The sequence below is a fragment of the Sminthopsis crassicaudata genome, chromosome X, assembly GCF_048593235.1.
Source record: "Sminthopsis crassicaudata isolate SCR6 chromosome X, ASM4859323v1, whole genome shotgun sequence".
NCBI classification, from domain to species: Eukaryota; Metazoa; Chordata; class Mammalia; order Dasyuromorphia; family Dasyuridae; genus Sminthopsis; species Sminthopsis crassicaudata.
The window spans coordinates 51145120-51163941 of record NC_133623.1 but is presented as its reverse complement, the minus strand read 5'-3'; the positions used below and the strand labels follow the sequence as shown (position 1 = coordinate 51163941).

At 55.3% G+C, this 18822-nt stretch overlaps 1 protein-coding gene across 6 annotated transcripts in view; it reads left to right on the top strand.

Moving 5' to 3' along the window:
• The window catches only part of BCORL1 (BCL6 corepressor like 1), a 66357-nt gene extending 54432 nt beyond the window's left edge, over positions 1 to 11925 (top strand). For 4 of the 6 annotated variants that reach the window (XM_074278520.1, XM_074278518.1, XM_074278521.1 and 1 more), the window contains 4 exons: positions 6037 to 6114; positions 8184 to 8337; positions 8488 to 8604; positions 11174 to 11925. In XM_074278520.1, coding sequence (XP_074134621.1) covers positions 6037 to 6114; positions 8184 to 8337; positions 8488 to 8604; positions 11174 to 11453 — 629 coding nt within the window. In that variant the 3' untranslated portion in view covers positions 11454 to 11925. The remainder of the gene's footprint in view (positions 1 to 6036; positions 6115 to 8183; positions 8338 to 8487; positions 8605 to 11173) is intronic. The other 2 variants (XM_074278522.1, XM_074278523.1) reach the window with 1 other exon arrangement.
• The last annotated feature ends 6897 nt before the right edge of the window (positions 11926 to 18822 follow it).

The following is an 18822-nucleotide window of genomic DNA, read 5'->3' as shown; positions in this document are numbered from 1 at the left end:
CTCTATAAAACTGAGGATGATAAGCCTTCTGTCCACCCACTCCCCCCACCCCCGGTTAGAAGTAGAAGCCATTCCCCTTTGCAGTTGGGGAGCGGCAGCTGCAAGTCAAGAACTAGCATTTTGAATCAGTCTTTATCTGCAAAGAGATGGGCTTTTTTTTTGGGGGGGGGGGTTTGTCTTTTTGACTAGAGAGAAGTCCTGGGGGCTGGACCTATATTGGAACCCTCAGGCATTAAACTCGCTCACATCCCAGCATCCTTCTCCTCCCCATCTCTTCCTTGGCTACCCCAGGAAAGCCCCATTGAATCTGTGGGGTAGCCCCCTTCCCCCAGGAATATACATTTCTCCATTAGTCAAAAACTAACCCTTGGCCCTCAGTGAGATTGCTCCCCTGGAGGGGGGGGGGGGTCGGTATGGCTCTGCCGAAGCCTTCACCGGGCATGCTCAGTCGGTCTCTCCTGTTTTTGTCCATCCCTTTGTGACATCACGGCTGGGTTCCCCCCGCCCTCCCCCCTCTAGGCCGGCTGGGCTCATCCTGTCTCCGTCCAGTTACTCCAAGTGTATGTGAGGGACTGTCGGTCATTCCTGGAAATAGCCTCTCCGGGAGAACAGCTGTAGGCTGGGCAGCTGAAATGCTCGGGGAGGAGCTGCAGGGAGCTGAAGAAGGCGGGTATAATTATAGTCACCATTTCTATACCACTGGCTGGGAGGCGAAGAGGACCTGGCTCATTATCCCCCGGCCAGCTGAGAAGCCCGAGGCTCCCAGAGTGCTCGGGGCCTCTGAGCAGAAGGGAACCTTTGATGGCATCTCTCGGTCACGGGTGCTGGCTTTTTCGCCAAGCCGTGGCGGCGGTGGCAATTTTTTTCTCTACTTAGTCTTTGTTACAAGAGATGGTTTCAAAAGTAGGAGAGAGAGGAGAAATATTGTCCGAAATAAGCGAGGGAAAGGCAGAAGATACAGATGGAAACAAGAGTAAAAATCCAGAAGAAATCGTATCCAAACTCCCCATTTTACTGAGAAGGAAACTGAGACCCAGATAGGAGAAGGGCTTTATTTACCCAAGGTCACATAGGTGGTAGTAAGAAGTTGGCAAAGGAGAGATTCAAACCCATGTCCCCTGGCCCCAAAGCCAGCCACTTCTCTGTGACTTACCCAGAGTCACTCGGCTAATAAGTGTGAATCAGACCCATTAGCACCCAGCTGAAAAAGCACGACAGTACGATATCTTTCCTGCTGACCTGCCGGCCGTGTATGTTGTTGGGACCCCATGCAGAGTGACCCAGGGCAGACTCACTCTAAGGAGCTGACCCTGGCCGGGCCAATCTAAAGCATTCTGGCACGATGTTATTGAACCAATTGTGTGACTCGGGCAGCCTCAGCTTCCCCTTCCGTTCACTGAACTAACATCTTCCAGCTCCTTCCAGTTCTGACCTTCTAGGAGCCTCTGAGTTTTAACTGGCTTGTTCTTCCTGCGACCTCAAAACTGGAATCATTACCTTCGTCTCTCCCCCTTCTCCTTGACCCCCCTCCTCCACGGCACGGTTCCCCGGGTCCCTTCCCTTCCCTGAGATAGCCACCCCTGTTAGGATATTCCAGGCAGAGAGGATAATTGGAGCAGAATGTGAACTTGTACCACATCATCGAAGATGGCCTTTGAGTGTTTAGCCTGTAGGAGAGGCGCGGGGAGAGCCACATGTGCTCTTTTCAAATGGCCACTTTCAAGGGGAAGACACTGTCTTTGCTCAGCCCCCTGGGGTCAGGACCGGGAGCGGTGGGTGAAAGTCATTCAGAGGGACTGAGCCCCTCCCAATGAGAGCTGTCCCAAAGTGGGATGGGTAGCTAGCTGGAGTATGGAGAGGCCTGCAAGCTGCGACTGACTGCCTGCCTGCCAACCGGCTGGGCATGCTGGGAGTTTCTGAGGTGCACTTCTCCTTCCTTCCTCACTTTTTCTTGTTCTGTATGTGCCTCGCAATGTACAAGTGTATATGGAGGAAAAGAAGGTCCTTGAGGGAGGGAGACCCAGAGCACAGACAGGTCTGCTCCTTGAAAAGGTGCTTGTGAATTGGGTTCTAGAGCTCCCCTCCCCCCCACTGAGATAGCCTGGTACAATGGAAAGAACCCTGAAGTTTCAGGTGTGAATCCCTGCCTTTCAAATCCCCACTGTCACTTTTATAAGCTGAGTGAGCTTCATCCTGACCCCCCGTTTCTTCTTGAAGCTGGGTGACAACATGGCCTTGTACAGCAGTTCTCATACTTTTTGCTTGTGGGATCCCCCCCTTTACCCTTTTAAAAATTATTAAAGACTCCCCCAAATGCTTTCTGGCTTATGGTTACTGATAGCCATATATTCAAAACAAAAAACGGTTTAGCTTTTTTTTTTTTAAATAAAAAGTTTTGTCCTTGAGGATCCATCCCCTGAAAGGGTCTTAGGGACTCTTCCCCCTGCCCTGTCCCCGGGGGCCGGTGTCCTTGTCACACAGAGAACCACGGGCGTAATGGATGAGGCGCTGCTCTTGGACTTAGGAACACCAGGTTCAAATCCTGCCTCAAGGCACTTAAGAGACACATGAGCCTGGGAATAGTTATTACCTCAAGATACTGGGAGAGGTTATTGCCTTAGTTTCCTCATCTGTAACATGAGAGGGATGAACTTCACAAACGTGGCTTCTGAGATGCGTCTCTGCTGTAGATCTCAGCTCCTATGTCCTCTGCTTTAGCAGATCCCCTATGAGGGATCAATGTGCCAAGGCTTGTTTTTCTCTTGGGATTTACTGCAATTAGTCTGGAATTCCGACTTTGCTCCCAACCAATTATCCGCCATTGGTCTTGCTTCCTGTGTCTCTGTGACGGGGACGATAACCACGCTGGCCGCCTCGCCGCAGGGCCGGTGTAGAAAGGACCAGTGATTGTTGCAGAGGATGCCACACAGACAGACACCCAATCGGACACCAAACACCCAAAAGTCTAATCCCCAAAGAGTCTCTTAGAATCCCTCCCTTTGGGCCAAATTACTGGCAGGGCATGTGACTAATTTACCTTTGACCCCTGGAGGAAGAAAGCAATATCCAATCTAGACTAATGAAAAGAGACCAGTTTTTCCTCTTCTGTTGGGAAGAATCGGGGCCGGGGAGGCGGGGAGAATAATGAAATTAGATTTGAGGAAAACAGAACAAATCCTGGGGCCCTATTTTGGCATCTGACTCCACTTCGGGGACCGTGTTTCGTTATTATTACAGTTCCTTGCTTTGGTTCTTTTCACATTTTTCCTTGAGGAAGTGGATCTTGTGAGATAACAAGAACACCGAGAGGTAGGGACGGGTCTGTTTTCCCCAAAAAAATAAGATTCTAGGGTATAAGGTAGAACCAGAGAGAAAAAGGAGATGGGGAGAAGAGAGTCAGAAAAGGAAGGAAGCTGATGGGACTGGGCTCCGGGGATTTGACCTAACTTTATTTTCATGTATTTCTTTGTTGGTTTATTTTGCTGGGCATTTGAGGATGAGTGACTTGCCCAGGGTCACATAGCCAGGAAGTGTTAAGTGTCTGAGACCGGATTTGAACTTGGGTCCTCCTGACTCCAGTGCTGTTGTTGTAGTCACTGAGACCTCTAGCTTGCCCCTTGCCCTGAAATGTGTAAGCAGGATATTGACCCCAAGGAAAAAGGGGAACCTGCCAGACTTAGACAAGCCTTGAATGAGTATATCTCCTGAAGCTGGAGCGAGAAGCATGTCTAACACAGAGTAGGGAGAGATCCGAATTCGAATTCCGCCCCCAATGCTTACTAACCAGGGAACTCTAGGCGAGTCACTTTTGTGAGTCTGTCACATAGGGGATAAATGTCCCACCTCCCGCCTCACAAGCCCAGAAGGGCTAGAGAAATGGGAGGCATTGTGGCTTTGCAATCATCTCAGCCCTCCTCGGAAGGCGGCCCAAGGCTGCATGTGACACTGGAGGCCGAGCTTTGACAAGGCCCCTCTGCTCAAGAGGCTTCAAGTGGAGGCACCTGGTGCTGTGGGCCGGCATCCCTCCTTAATTGGCTCACTATCGGCCGGCCGGAGTGATGGATCGGCTGTCCCTCTGGCTGGCCAGACCTTTAACGGAAGCCATGGCAGGGTTTCCATATGGGGCATAGGAGGTCACCCCCAAGAGGACACAAGTGCAGATCCTGGAAGTGGCAAAATAATAAGCACCGCTGACATTTATATAGTTTGTATAGCACTTTGTACGTTGCCATTTGTCACTGCCAGAATCGAAGTCTCTGCCAGCTCCAGAATTCTGGCCTCAAGATCTCCTCCAGTACTTAGCGGCTTTGTGACTTTAGCAGCGGGCCAGAGTGTGGGCCCCCTGAGGGCAGGCGGGCGGGCAGAGGCAGCTACAGCTGGCCCGTTTCTCTTATTTTCCCCTGCGCTTGCTTTAAGTTGGGGCCTGTGATTTCGGCAGTACGGGAGAAGCGGGTGAAAGAAAATTAACAAATGGAAAAGAACCAACATTAATTAAGCACTTATTATGTTCCAGGTACTAGGGATACAAAGGGAAAACATATAGAGTCTCTCTGAATTTAAAAAGCTCACACTTGAATGGGGGTCAATCTCTCTCTCTCTCTCTCTCTCTCCATCTCTCCATCTCTCTCTCATCTCTCTCTTTCTCTCTCTCTGTGTCTCTCTCACTCTCTCTATCTCTGTTACCGTCTCTCTCTCTCTGTCTCTCCTCTCTCTCTCTCTCTCTCTCTCTCTCTCTCTCTCTCTCTCTCTCTCTCTCTCTCTCTCTCTCTCATACACACACACACACACACACACACACACACACACACACACACAGTTTTTTAACTGCCAGGTAGATGGGAGCCTGTGGTTCAGGGACAAAGTGGATTGGAAGGCCATTAAATCAGTAACAGTTCTCTAATCTTAGAAGGTCACTGAGGAACTGAGAGATCAGGTGATTAGCCCTACTCTGCATCAAGAGGGCCTTGAGCCTGCCTCCTGGACCCCCTTCCTTCTGAAGCCTCTCCACTGTGTACATAGTAGACCCTTTGAAAAGTGCGTGTTGATCAGGGGGCATTTTGGGGCCTCAGTTGACTCATCTTAGTATGGCGCTCAGTGAGGCGCCTCCCTTCCTGTAGGGATGCTGTGATTCTCAAACATCGCATGATGGAAGTTCCTATTTCTAGAGGCCTTTAAGGTTCCCAGGGTACACACTGCAGCTCCTCACTGAGGGAGCCGCATCAGCGCCAGGATACCCATTTTGCAGAGGATGACCTTGGTGCTCCGACATGTCCCCAAAGGATGTGCCGGACCTAGAGCTGGAACTCATCCTCCCATCTTGTGACTGGGTCCAGCATTCTCTTTTATTTGTTTTTTTGTTTGTTTGTAGAGAGTTACATTGTGGTTCAACTCAACAGATAAATCCCTACCTAACAATTCAACTTTTCAGTCGCTGATGGGAGGGAAGAAGACTGTTTCTTTTTTACCTCCAACAGATAATGTCATCCACACTGGGTTATTGTAACCGGCCAGATTCTTGCTGATATTTCTGTTGATTTTATAGTTATTGTTGCAATAACTGTTTCCCAGAATGCCTGACTGTCCTTAGCCTGGAATTAGCTTGCTCACGTCCCCTCAGCCCTTTTAAAGCCTAGTTTCCTAGCACCCTTCCCACTGTGCAGCGCTGCGTGTCTGAATAAAGCAGCATTGAAGACAGCGACCGGACGGCTCTCTAGCCTCCGTTCCGCTTCGTCCCCCTCATCCCTCTTACAGGTATGCTTTGGGCCTAGTTGGTGATATGCTAGGAAATGGTTAACAGCCAGGTCTCTGGGGAAAAAAATACTCTCACAAGGGCCTTTTCACTTTAATCTGCATTTTCTCCACTGCTTTCTTAAGTCTCGACTATCGGCCGGTAACCAAGCCTTGATTTGTAGGAGGTTTGCTGATTTCTGAGGGCTCAAGGCTCCAAGCCAGTCTGAACTGGCTCTGGCACGGCCCTGGTCCAAGGCCTTCCTGCCCCGGCTGCCTGTGCTTTATCTCCTTCCTTTCTTCCCCCAGATCACCTTTTAGATCTTCAGGGTCGCCCAGAGGGTGACCCGAAAATGGCCTGGGACTTCTACAGCAGCTCTGTACTGGGTAAGTTCTCCCCACCCCCCCTGTGCCCCCTTTTGCCAGGATCCTCAGGGCTGCCTGGCATGGCTATGGCTGGCTACAGCCTGCCTCCCCCTTTCACCCCAGATTTCTCTCATTCTCCTCCCCTTTGTTTCCTCCACGTTCTGGTTCCACTTAGCACAGTGCCCGGCACATATTAGGTGCTTAATGAATGTTTATGGACACTTGCCCCAAAGTGCGCTTTCCATCCCCCACGTCTGTGCCCGCCTTCGGCACTTTTGATGGCTCGACTGCCCTTGCTCCTTCCTCCTAAGCTTTCTTCTAGATAACCTTTCCTGGGTCCCTCCCTTCTTCCAAGAAATACCGTTATTAATAGCACTCTTATTAGCTGCCTCCCTGCCCCACAGAATATACACTTGAAGGGAGCCTTTGTATTCCCAGCCCCTTACTCAAGTGAGCACTTACTGGATGCTTCTGCAGCTTTCGCGTGGGTTCTTGTGGAGCAAAATAATTGCCTCGGGATCATAGATTTTGAGCTGGAAGGGACAGTCCCCTCTTTTTATGGAGCAGGAAACTGAGGCGCAGGGGGTGTCATCTGAGATAGAATTGGGTCCCTCTTGTTTCCCAGCTTCCATTGAATTACAGGCTCTCTCCTCCCCACCCCCGCCCTGAACCTCTCCTCCCCTGACTCCCAGCTGTGTTGTCCAAGTTAACCAAGTAAGGGCGACCTTGGGGCCCTTTCATGTGCTCCTTTTTTTCCCTTCCTCCTGTGTCCCTTTCCCCTGCCATTGGCCTGGGTGGGCCCGGCAATTCGGGGGGTGCTGGGGACCTCATCTCGCTATGGCTCTAAGGCTTCCCAATCACTTCTCTTCCAACAGCCCCCGGTGGGCTGGAGCCTAGGCCACATCCTCCCCTTGTTACACAGAAGGGAAGTCTCTGAGGCTAGGGGCCGGGCTGGGATTTGAACTCGAGTCTCCCGAGTTGGACTTCAGTGGCCTTTCCATTCTCATCCCTCCGTCCCTCTCCGGCCTTCTCCCGCATCTGAGATAGTAATTACCCCCAAGCTCTCGACCTCCTGACCCGAGCCCCACTGCCTTTTGATGCTAACCAGATCCCCAGCTGGGCTGGTTTGGGGCTCCCTCATTGGGCCAGAGACTGAAGGAAATTCCCCGAGTGTGGGGGAGGTCAGGGAGAGGGAGGAGTAGGCCACACAGGCCCATTGCTGACCCCAGGCCACCTTAGCCATCCTGACTGGGCCGGCCCAAGCTTGGGGAAACACGTTATTGGCTTTGTTCTCGGTCCCAAGCTGCCACAGCTGCCTTCTCAACAGGCCATAAGATGGCAGAGCCCGTGGAGTCTTAAGCCCCTCTTTCTATGGAAGGGGAAACTGAGGCCCGGGGAAGGGTCCTTGGCCAAAGTCACGCTGAGAATTCCCGGTGGGGCCAGGATTTGAGGCATAGGCCTGACAGGCCCAGGGTGCTTTGTGCGTCCCTCCCTCCCCAGCCTTAGGAGACGGGAGAAGAGGGGGAGACGAGCATAGAACTGTTGGACTTAGAATTCATTTCTTCTGAAGGCCTGGGTCCCGTGCCCTCCCTTTCCCAACAAGGAGCATGGGGCGGGTGGGGAAAGGCCACCGGCTCGGGAGTCAGGAGACCCAAACTCAAGTCTCAGCCACTGTTTACTTCCCGGGTAACCTCGGACAACCTGTGATGTCTGTGGGCCTTATTTTCCTCGACTGTCAGATGAGAACCCTGAACGAGCTGCTCTTTACCAACCCCTCCGTCTCCTAGAAGACGCGAGGTGGGTACCTGGGAGCCGGCTGACCCTGGCCGAGTCCTTTGGCCCATGGGAGCCTCAGTTTCTTCCTCTGCTCAATGGGCACAGCAGTGTCCGGGTGGTGCTCCTTGCCTTATAGGGCTGTGCGAGGAAAGGGCTTCAGCCTTCCCTTGCTCTCTGAGACAGGAAGGAGCAGCTGCTGCTGCTATCTGCCAGGCTTGGCCTTTCCGGCCACTGACGTGCACTCAGGAGCCCGTGCCCTCGAGCTAGACGCAGCGGGTCCCGGTTCTCCATGTGGATGTGTGCTCTCTTCACAGAGGGGAAGGACGGGGCCAAGTGTGACCTTCTGGACAACCCCCCCGGAGCCTCGGACAATGACGAGGAAGACCGGGAGTCGGACGACTTCATATTCGAGTTCTCGGACAAGCCGTTGCTTCCCACTTACAACCTGCAAGTGTCGCTTTCCCGTGGGTGAGTGTGAGGGAGGCCCCTGCCGGGGGCTAGCCGAGGGCCCAGCGTCCAGGGGTCGGGGAGGGGGGCCGGGGATCCCCACTGTACCCTTGTAGCCCAGACTTTGCCAGTTACTTGTCAGTTGTTTGTTCAATCCCTGTGATATGTCAGCTCCAGTGCTGAGGGCTCCCAAGACAGAAAGGAAACAGCCCCTACTTGCAAGGAGACATTACACGGTATTGGCCCCGATGGGCGGGAGGACACAAGGAAAGTTTGCCAAAATCTCAGGTACTCAAGAAATAGAGACTCGTTGTTGGGAACAGTTAAAGGGGGTCGGTGTCTCTACTGCCAAAGGCAGGACTGCAGGACTGCAGAGCGGGCTGGGGAGCGGTTAATCGCCAGCCACTGGCTGCCCAGAGGCAGTTGGAAGAGGCCCACCGGCCGTCTGATCCAATCAGGTCGCTGAGCACGGATCTCAACCCCTGCTTCTTCCGAGGAGGAGGAGGAAGAGGAAGGAGACTTCCGGGGCGGGGGAGTCTCTACCTGAGGGGGCAGCCCGGGCCTCGGTGGGAGGCCAGCGCCTCAGACGAGCCTCAGAAGGCCTGATCCCCGGCCTCTTCGCCAGCCCGGCCACCCTTCTCTGGACACACTCCAGCTTATCAGTGTCTTTCCTAAAATATGCTCTCCCCTCCCCCTCAGCTGAACCTAGCAGTCCAGCTCTGGGCTTCTGACCAGGCTCCTCCCTGGTTCTAGGCCCTCTGCCTCTCTTCCCAGAGAATAAGAGCAGCAGCTGTTCCAGCTGCTCTAGCCTGCATTTGAGACACATTGACCCCAGGGTCCACCAAAACCCCCAGATCTTTTTCAGATAGACTCTCGCCCGCTCGTAGCTCCCCAAAGCGAAATCGATCTGAAACCTTGGTTGAGAACCAGATGGGAAGGTTTGGGTCATTGGACCCAGTCTGCTTTCCAGAGTGGGAGAAGGGACTTAGCCAAGGGCACATAGGGGGTTAGTGAAGCCAGTTCTAAATCTGATCCGTTCCCAGCTCTGAAGCTAGGGCTCTTCTGACCAGCGGGGTGCCGTGGAAGGAGCCGAACGGACCCCATAAGGGGTATGGCTCCGCCTCCCTTGAGGAGGATGAAGAGGCGATCGCTGACTTTCCCAGAGACAGAGAACGAGAACAAGAGAGAACTCGGTAGCGGTCCCTCGCATGTGTGGTCTCACCTAAGCCCCCATGCCCATTCGAGCTCTAACAGGCCATTTCCTATTTGTCCTTGAATTCCCAACACCTAATCCGGTGCCTGGCCCACAGTAGGCATTTAATAAGCGCTTGTGGAGAGCGTAGTGAATGGGCATTGGACTCGGAATCCAAAAGACCTGGGTCCAGATCCTTTCTTAGACCCCCAACAACTCTGTGACCCTGGGGCCAGTCATTTAACCATGCTGTGCCTCAGTTTCCTCATCTGCAAATTGGGAAGGAGGTAGATTCCATGGCCTCTAAAATGCCTTCGGGTTCGGAATCTGATCTGTGCGTGATCGACTGTGCCCCCCAGCACGGCCCCACTCCCGAGGAGAGTGTTGTTGAATGAGCCCCATCCAGTATCCTAAAATTGGAGGGGGGAAGTTTCACAGTCACAGGAAGAACACATGGAAAGAGCAGTGAAGTGGGCTAGAGTGATCGTTCTTAACAGAATGGCTCAGAACCGGAGTTAGGAACTCTCTCCTCGGAGTCTCTGTTTCTGAATCTAGTCAGCCAAAGTTCTTCTTAGAGAAAGCAAGGGGGGAAAAGGCAAAGGAAAGAAATCTGCTAGGCAAGTGAGCTGTCCGTCAGGATTATGGAGAAGCAGAGCTAAAGGGGGAGGCTCTAACCACTGGGCCACAGGCCCACTTGCAGCCTCTCTGCTCCCTCTCCCCCCCTCCCCAGACCAAATGGCCAGATAGGAGTAAAAATAGTCTCCTTGCTAACACCCACCAGTATCAAGTTTCAGGGGCTTATGGTCCTTATTCTTCTGGGCGTACATAAGCTGATCCCTGAAGGGGGGGAGCTCTAGGGATAGTATTGCACAGTTAATGAATTCCTGCAGAGTGGCCCCCACCTCCCATTTCCCACCTCCCACCTTGCCCTCAGAAACCGGATCTTTGGCCTGAGGCAGTAAATGGGCTGGGGGGCCTGCCCCGGGGGGTTAGAGCTAGGCAACTCTCACCGGGCTCCTCGCCCCCCCTCCCCAGGGTCCTGGCCTGCAGCTGGAGGACCCTGGGTGCCAAATGGAGCCCCTTTGGAATCAAGCAGATGATTTCCATGACAGCTTCTGTTGTTCTTCACAAGTTGGTGATGGGGGGGGGGGGATTCACTGCAAAGGAAAATTTAGTCTTTGAGGCTGATAAAGAGGGGGGTCTCCCAGGGCATCCAATCAGGAGCTTGGAAAGCTTTGGGGGCCACTGGAAGGAGTGGGAGCGGGGGGAGGCAGAATTAGTCCCATTTGAAGGAAGAGGCAGTAGATTGTCAGGTGAAGGAAATGTGGTCAACCCTAGGTCACGAGGACTCCCGCCGAGTCTTTCTCTTTCACTCCGTTTGCAAGCGGGGGGCTCTCTCTATAGCAGGCCTCCTTTCTGGATGGAGAGACCAGCTCCCACCCGGACTCCATTGGCAGGCAGGCACAATCCCACCCCTGACTGGCTCTCACGTCTCTTCACCAGCCCCGTTAGAATGGGTGTCGACCATAAGAGAGCTACGTGGCCCTCCTCGTGGTCCTCTGGCCCCGGCCAAGCGGACGGCCTCCCAGCATTCCCTTGTGCGGCCCCCGTGGCTCTCTTTCTTCTCTTGGCCAACCTGTCTTCCCTGTGTCTGCTTCTCCAAAGGCCCTGCAACTGGTTCCTCTTCTCAGATGTCCTGAAGAGACTGAAGCTGTCGTCCCGGATATTCCAGGCCCGCTTCCCGCACTTTGAAATCATCACCTTGCCCAAGGTGGAATTCTACCGGCAGGTGGTTTCCAGCCAGCTGCTCACCCCGGCCGAGAGACCGGGCGGTCTCGACTCGGGCCCCGCGAGCAGCACTGAGACTGTCGAGCTGATCCGCTACGAGCCCGAGTTGCTGCAGCTCCTAGGGTCTGAGGTCGAGTTCCAGCCCTGGAGCAGCTGATGGGCTTGCCCGTCAGCCCGCTTCCTGGCGCCCCCTTCCTCCGGTCCCCCCACCCCCTCCCCTTTTTTTCGGACTGACTGCAGTATGAGGCAATAATACGGACCAACTAGAAGCAGCCTTATCAATGCCAGCATTAGTGACTGGAGTGTTTGGGTTCAGATTCCCTCTCACCTCCCTCTAGTTGTGCTCAAAGGGGGAAAAATGTATCAGAGAGGACCCGCAGTGACTGGGAGAGGGGGCAGGGTGCCCTCCGCTCAGCTCACCTCACCCTCCTAGGCCGGGGACCCAGCCCTGACGGGCGGCTCCGGTGCCCGGCTCTAGGCGGGCTCAGGGATCCCCGGGCCGAGGGATATGGACCCAGGTCCAGTTGGCGGTGCCAGCCCTGGTGGAGAAATTAGAAAACTCTTTCTCTAGCAACAGGCCCCTTCCCGTATCTGCCTCCATGTCTTCCATACTATTTATTTAATTAGTATTTAATTTGTATTGTTTCCTTGGTTTCTGAGAAGTCTGTATCACTGTGATGATTTGAGACATCATCTTGAAGGAGGGGCTTTGTTCACTTTTTTTGTTTTTGGTTTTTCCCCCCTTCTTTTTTTGGAGAAGCCCCGGGAGGTGCCCCCTCCCCAGCCTCCCTCCCCAGGCCAGACCTTTGGGGCTTCCCGGTAGGAGGGGGAAGCCGATGACCATCTGGGAAGCCCAGTGGGGGGGGGGGGCGGGCAGAGCTGTGTGATGCTGTCTACAAGCACAAGGGGCTTGGATCCCAAGGGTTGCGGATTTTCTCCCGCTTACCCTTCTCCCTAACCCTGTCCCGCTCTTGGCTCACACGTGCTTTCCAACAACTCTGCCTTAGCTTAGTTCTGTTTGGGGTGAAGGGCTAATGAACTGCTATAACAAAAGGGCGGTGGAAAATGAGTCAGGGGGGTGCCAGGACCCTTCTTCCCTCCTTCTACCCCTCCTGTCCTCCCCTTCATCCTCTGCCCTCTCTTTTTGCTCTCAGTGCCCATCCTCCTGTGCCTTCCTCTCCCCACTGTCCCTCATCTTCAATTCTCTTCCCGTCCCTTACTGCCATTCTGCTCTCTACCCCTCCCCATTGCCATTCTCCTCTTTCTCTTCTCTCCCTCCCTTCCTTCTCACTCCCCCACATTCTCTTTTGACGCCTTCATTAGGCTCCCTGACCCTTGGCCACATGTCGCCTCCAGGACTCAGCTGTTTCCCAGGCAAAGGCAAGAGAAACGTTTCTCTCTACCCCACCCACCCACCCCCAGCACAGGCCCCAACTCCACCGGCTCCAGCTGCGGGTTGGCCCTCCCAGGCTTCCCTTTGGAGGAGCCCTCAGTCCATTGCCCCCCCCCCTTCCACCTACTCAGTTCCCTTTCTCAAACACCCAGATGGATATGAGCTTGTTACTTTTCTATGGACTGCTATTTTTCAGAACAGTTCTTGGGGAGAGAGGGTGGCCCCTCCCTGGCCTTCTCTGGTTGTAGATGGTACAGTTTTATTGTACAGGTGCTAAAAAAAAAAAAAAAAAAAAAAAGACAAAAAAAGAAAAGAAAAGACAAAAACAAACAAAAAAACAAACAAAAAAAATAAGTAAAAAAAGAAAAAAAAAAAAGCCTCTCCAAAAAAAAAAAAAAAAAAAAATTGCCCAAGTTTGAGGATGGGACAATCTGTTCTCTGGAGTCTCCTGACCCTAGCCAGGAGCAGTTGTGGTGAATTTTCTTCGTATTGTCTTTATCCCCCAGTGGGCAGCCTGACCTCCCCTTTTCTGGGACCTCCCCCATCTCTCAGTCTCTCTGGGGCCCTCTGGACTCAATCAGCTTTTCAAAAAAAAAAAATCCTTTTTCTTTAAAAAAATATATATATTTAAACATATAGAGATATTTTTAAATATATATATAGAGACATATATAAAGCTGAGGGTTTTGGGGTTTGAGTTTTTCTTCGGGGGTGTCTCTGGTCTTGTTTTTTTGTTTTTTCCTTTTCAAAGGTTTCGTCCTTTTCCTTTCGCATTTGGGTGTGTGTTCTGGCTGCTCTCTCTGTTTGGTTATAAGCAACAGGCTGTGGTGTCAAAAACACATTTCTATACAGAAAAACCTGTATCAGGCCTCATGTCTTGTGTGGCTCCTTTTATTCTCGATCCTTCTGCTTTCCTCGCCCGCCCCCCCCCCTCCAGACTCGGTACACGGCACCCTGTTGTGTGCTGGACGCCCAAGGGAAGCCCCATTCCTCAGGGCTGGAGAGCGGGCCACCGAGTTTCTAGCTGGGCGGTGATTGGCAAAGGGGCCGAGAGCGGCCAGCCGGGCTCCGGGGAACGGGACTGGCTGCTGTGTGTGTGCGCGTGCGTGTGTGCGCGTGTGTGTCCAGTTTTCTTGGGGGCTGGGGTGGGGGGGGAGGCAGCCTGGGGATGCATTGATTTGCTTGTGTGTTTCAAGCATTCCTTGGTTACCGTGGAGATAGCCTGATTCCTGCAGCCCAGGAAAGAATGGTTCTGCTCCTCTGTGCAGCAAAAGAGGGGGGGGGTTCCTAAAGGCCGGGAAGGGGGGTGGGGCTGGAGCTGGGGAGGCATTTTCTGTGCTAGACCAGCAAGCTCCCCCCCACTGCCTCTCATCCTACTGTCCGCATTGCCCTTTCCTTGGGCTTTTGGGGGTTTGGAGCGGGGGGGGGGGGGGGGGGGGAATCCTTCAGCAGCTCCTGAGAGAGCAGCCACTGGCTCTCCAAGAGTGGGTTCCTTTTTTTTGCCCGGCCCACTCAGGTTGCAGATCCTGCAGGGCTTGGTTTCCCAGCCCACGGTCCCAGTGCGTGGGAGAAGAATCGGGGTCCGAGTGTGAGCCACTGACTTTCATTGTCATCTTGGGTCTCCTGGTCCCTCCTCCCGGGATTCTAGGGATTGTGGGCCCTTCTGTGCTGAGGGAGGTCAAAGGGGTAGAGCCCACCCCTCTCCCACCATCAGAATGCACCCCGAAGTCTTCCTCTCCCCGGGAAACCCAAGACTAGGCCCTCACACGGGGAAGCTCCCCCCCCCAAAAAAAAATGTCCTAGCTGCTGGGACTTTCAGAACAGCTCCCATGCCAGTCACTCAGTGCACCTCTGTGGACCTCGGTTTCTTTCTCTGGAAAATGGAGCTTCCCTCCGGCTCCAAACACAAGGTCCTTTGGGAGATCTCCAAGCCACGGAATGAAAGTGATTCCTGATAAAAGTAGCCGGGCAGCTCCCCCCCCCACCTCCCAGGCCAGTCGATTTATTTCAATACAATGAACATTCTGAAAAGCACCTACTCCGCCCTGATACAAAGGCCTGGCGGGAGGAGATGAAAGAGCGAGTTCGGGCAACAGCGAGACCAGTTGGGAGTGCGGAGCGGGGGAGAGGGGGTAACGGTGCCAAGCCTGGCGAGGGGGGCCGAGCCAGCTTGCCGGGGGCTTTTAAGCGGCCAACTGACCCGGCGTGTTTTAGTCCAGAGGCAGTGGGAGGATCGATCTGGAGAGAGATCCCAAACTGGAAGGGGGACACCCCAAAGATTCACAGCCCCGGGGGCTTCTGTTAAGACGCTAAAACCACGGACACCTCCCCCCATCCCCCCGCCCCCGCCCTCTGAGGGTCAAGCCAAGTGACAAAGAGCTTTGCAGACAGCTGGGGAGCTCGAGCTGGATTTTCCACAACAGCTGGAGAACCAGGCTACTTTCAAGTAATCCCGGGTGGATGAGGGCTTTCAAAATGAACCACAAACCCACGAGAGTCCTCGCGGTTCTACAACCTGCACATCCATTAAGTACCTACTGTTTGCAGGGCGCTCCGCCGGCTCGGGGGAGGGGCAGACTAGCGGCCTCGATCTGGGAGAGAAACGGCACAAATAAGATTAAAACCAGGGGGGGACGGCTAGACTAGGCGGGAGTTGGAGGAGCTACCTACCGTTTGCTTAGATTTTGGAGGGAGTCTAAGGGCTGGAGGGAGGAAAAAGAATTCTGGGGCGTTTCGTTTTCTTCAGGGGCAGTAGGGAGAAGGGAGCAGGTTGAGACCGGGTTGAAAATCCCGGGGAGCCAGATCGGGGAGGACCCTGAATGGCCGGCTAAGGAGTTTGCCTTTTGAACCTCGAGCTAATAGTGAGCTACTGCAGAAGGTGAGTGCCGAGACAGGTTACGCAGTAGAGAGATCAGTCTTTCCCAGCTCTCTCTAGAAGGCTGCTCCGACCCAGCTGGAAGACTCGTCTCTAAGAGACTGCCGAGATAGCCAGGCTGGTAGTAAGTAATAAAGCTACTGGCCCGGAGGAGAGGGGAAGGAGGAGGCATGGGAGAGCGTCGCAGAGAAGCGATTGACAGGATTTGGCGGCCGTCTCCCAGACGAGAGGGTGGGATCTGGGTTCAGAAAAAACCTGGACTCGGCCCTCTCCCCCCCCCGGCCGGGTGACCTTGGCCAAGTCCCACAACTCGCTTACGGAGTTCACAGAAAATAATGGCCGAGCTCCAGCGAGCCAATGTCAAATGTCTCCTAAATTGGGGAGCGCAGTCAGAAATACTAACTACTGTAAGTCGTGGAGCCTTCTTTATTCATAAATGCCTCCTGGGCAGTCTCTCCAGGACTTTGGGTGGTTTCGTTGTCGTTGTTTTTACCAGGCATGCTTCTGCTCACAATCCCTTCATAGCTCCCTGTTCCCAGGGAGCGTGGAACCCGACTTGGAGGGGAAAAGGATCCCGGATCCCAAGAAATGAAAAGAAACGCGGGGGAACGGGGGAGGAGGGGTTGGGGAGGAAGAGATCTGTTGGGGAAGGGAGAAGGGGCAGGGAGGTAAGTTCCTCGAGCCGGGGCCTTGAAGGGCAAAGGCTCGGAGGTAGGAGATAGTGAGCGGAGGCTACCAGGACAACAGCTGGGGGTCCCCCAAGAGAACGAGGAGGGGGGCCGTCCAAGATAAGCCCGAGCCGGAAGGGGGGGCTCGGTATGGGAGGGCGTCAGCCGCCAGAATTAGTGGCTGATGGAGCTCCCGAAACTCGGGGCCGCCTTGGGCCGGGGAGGAAGGCGAGGAGTTAGCTCCGTCCGGCCCCGGGACTTGGGTTCGAGACCAGCGCCATCCAATGGCAGAGCTCGGGATGCGGGCCCGGACTCGGCCGCGACGGGGCCCGGGCTCTGGGTTTGGGAGGCGGCCGCGAGAGCAATAATTGGGCCCGCGGGAGCAGATGAGATCAGATGAGATCAGAAGCGGAGCGGGAGGGAGAAGCCGAGCCCCAGCCTGGGGGACACCCACGCTCGGGGGGCGGGGCGGATGACGGGGAAGGGGCGGGGCTCCTCCCTGCCGCGCCCCCGGCCCCCGGGGCGAGGGCCTGGGACTGCGCGGGCGCGTGCCCGGGAGCGCCCCCTCCTCCTCCCCCCCGCCGTCACACGCCCCTTCCCCCCGGGCCGAGCCCCCCGACTGCCGGCCCCGCGGGCCTAGTGCGGGAGGCCGGCCCAGGCCAAGCATCTCCAGACGCTCGCGCCCGGCAGGGACCTCGGGGCCCCGGGGAGCCGGAGGGCAGAGGCGGCGGCCCGAGAGCCCGGCCAGGAGGCGCGCGCCCGGAAGCCTGGGAGGCAGCCACGTGCTCGGCCGCGGCCGCGAGGGGGAGGTGGCGGGGAGGGGGAGGACCAATCAACGGAGCGGCCCGGAGCGTTGTGAATTCCCGGCTCGGGAGACTGGGGTGGGGGAGGAGGGGGGAGAGAAATGGAGGAAGGGAGTTTCCCAGCCTCGTAGGCCGCCCCCGGCTGAAAGGGGCCCCGGGAGCCAATTCCCCTCATTTTACAAAGAAGGACACTGAGGCCCCGGGAGGAGAAGGGAGGGGAAGGGACTTGTCCAAGATCACCCAGTAAGCGTCCGAGCACAAGTTCTTATCCGACTGGGCAATACTGCGCTCAGTAACGTGCCGCCCGCCCCCGGCCCGTCTCTTCTCCCTATCGCTGGCAATCTGGCTTTCCAGCCCGCCACTCAGCCGTAGGGCCGGGGAAATGGCCTGAAACGTGGAGCCTGGAAGTCGAATCCTAACTGCACGGCCTTAGCGCCCTGTCTCCGAGTATATCTGTCTCAATTGAATTATATTTATGAAGCGCCTACTATGTGCCGGACCCCGCCTGTCAAATTAGGCCAGAGGACCCGCTGCTTCTGGACTGGAGGAGAAAGGGCTTGGCGGGGCCCGATGGGCCGAGGGAGGGGAGTGCGGAGGGGTCCTGCCTTCATTTATCAGAAGCGAGATTTCCTCCTGCTCGGCTCCTCAGATTCAAAACTCGACTCAAAAACAAATGGTCTTAAGCAGGAGAGCCGTCCCAGCAGGAGACGGGGAGAAGGGAGGGGGCCCTTCCCCGGGGGTCCCCCTGTCAAGTAGGAACAGAAGGCGGATCCGTTGTCAGACGTACGGAGGCCCTCTCCACTGCACGGCCTCCACCTCCCAGATCCCGGTCCCAAAGTCCCAGCCGGCTTTGCCATTCGGGGATCTTCTGGATCCAGAGCAGATCGACATTACTCCGCCCTCCTCATCCTCCTTGACCTGGATGCGGCTCTCCGGTTAGCTTCCCTCATGCTGCCCCCTTCTGGTTGACTTCCTCCCTGTCTGACCCTCCTCACGCTCACTGGCTGTCTCCCCGCTTCTCCCCGCTTTAGGTGTGGGGCTCTCCCAGGGCTCTAGCCTGAACATCTCTTCTTGCTCCCTCCCGTTCAGCCATCATCTCCACGAAAATGAGTCCCAAATCTCATCCCTGCTCCTCCGTCCCAGACCACTGGGCCACCTCCTCCTGGCTGTCCCCCCAAGCGCCTCAGGAGGGCCTCCTGATCCCCCTCCCGCAGCTGACCCAACTCCAGACTTCCCTCCCTGCGTGGAGCGCCATCATCGTCCCCCCTTCTCCCTCAGTCACACAAATTGAGCGCATTTCAGTCAGCAGACTTCCCTCTCCGGTCTAGCGTGTCATTTCTCTGGGGGTGCAGCCAGGGCACCCCAGATGTAGAGAGGGGCTCCAGGCTCTCCCAGCGGGCAGCTCGTGACAGCAGCTAGGTATTTAAGATCTCTCTGACCCCTGCCCGGATCAACCGGCCCAATGGTAAGGGAGCATGTGTCCTGTCCCCTGGAGAACTGTCCATTGGGCGGGTCAGCCGGAGAAGCGTGGCTGGGCTCTGGGGCCAGGACTAGGATAGCAGGAGAGTGGGAAAGGAGGGATGTAGACAGAGCCAGTCCCCCCTCCTCCAAGCTGCAGCCCGAGCCTGAGCTGGGGGACGGGGGGGGGGGGGAGCGCCGCGAGGGACGCATGGGCTGGGGACCCGAGGCACTGCCACCTTGGAGGATACCGAGGAGAAAGGGAAGAAGGTCACGGTCCAGGACAAGGGAGGAGCCGGAGGGATCTGGAACTTCCAGAGTTCCGGGGA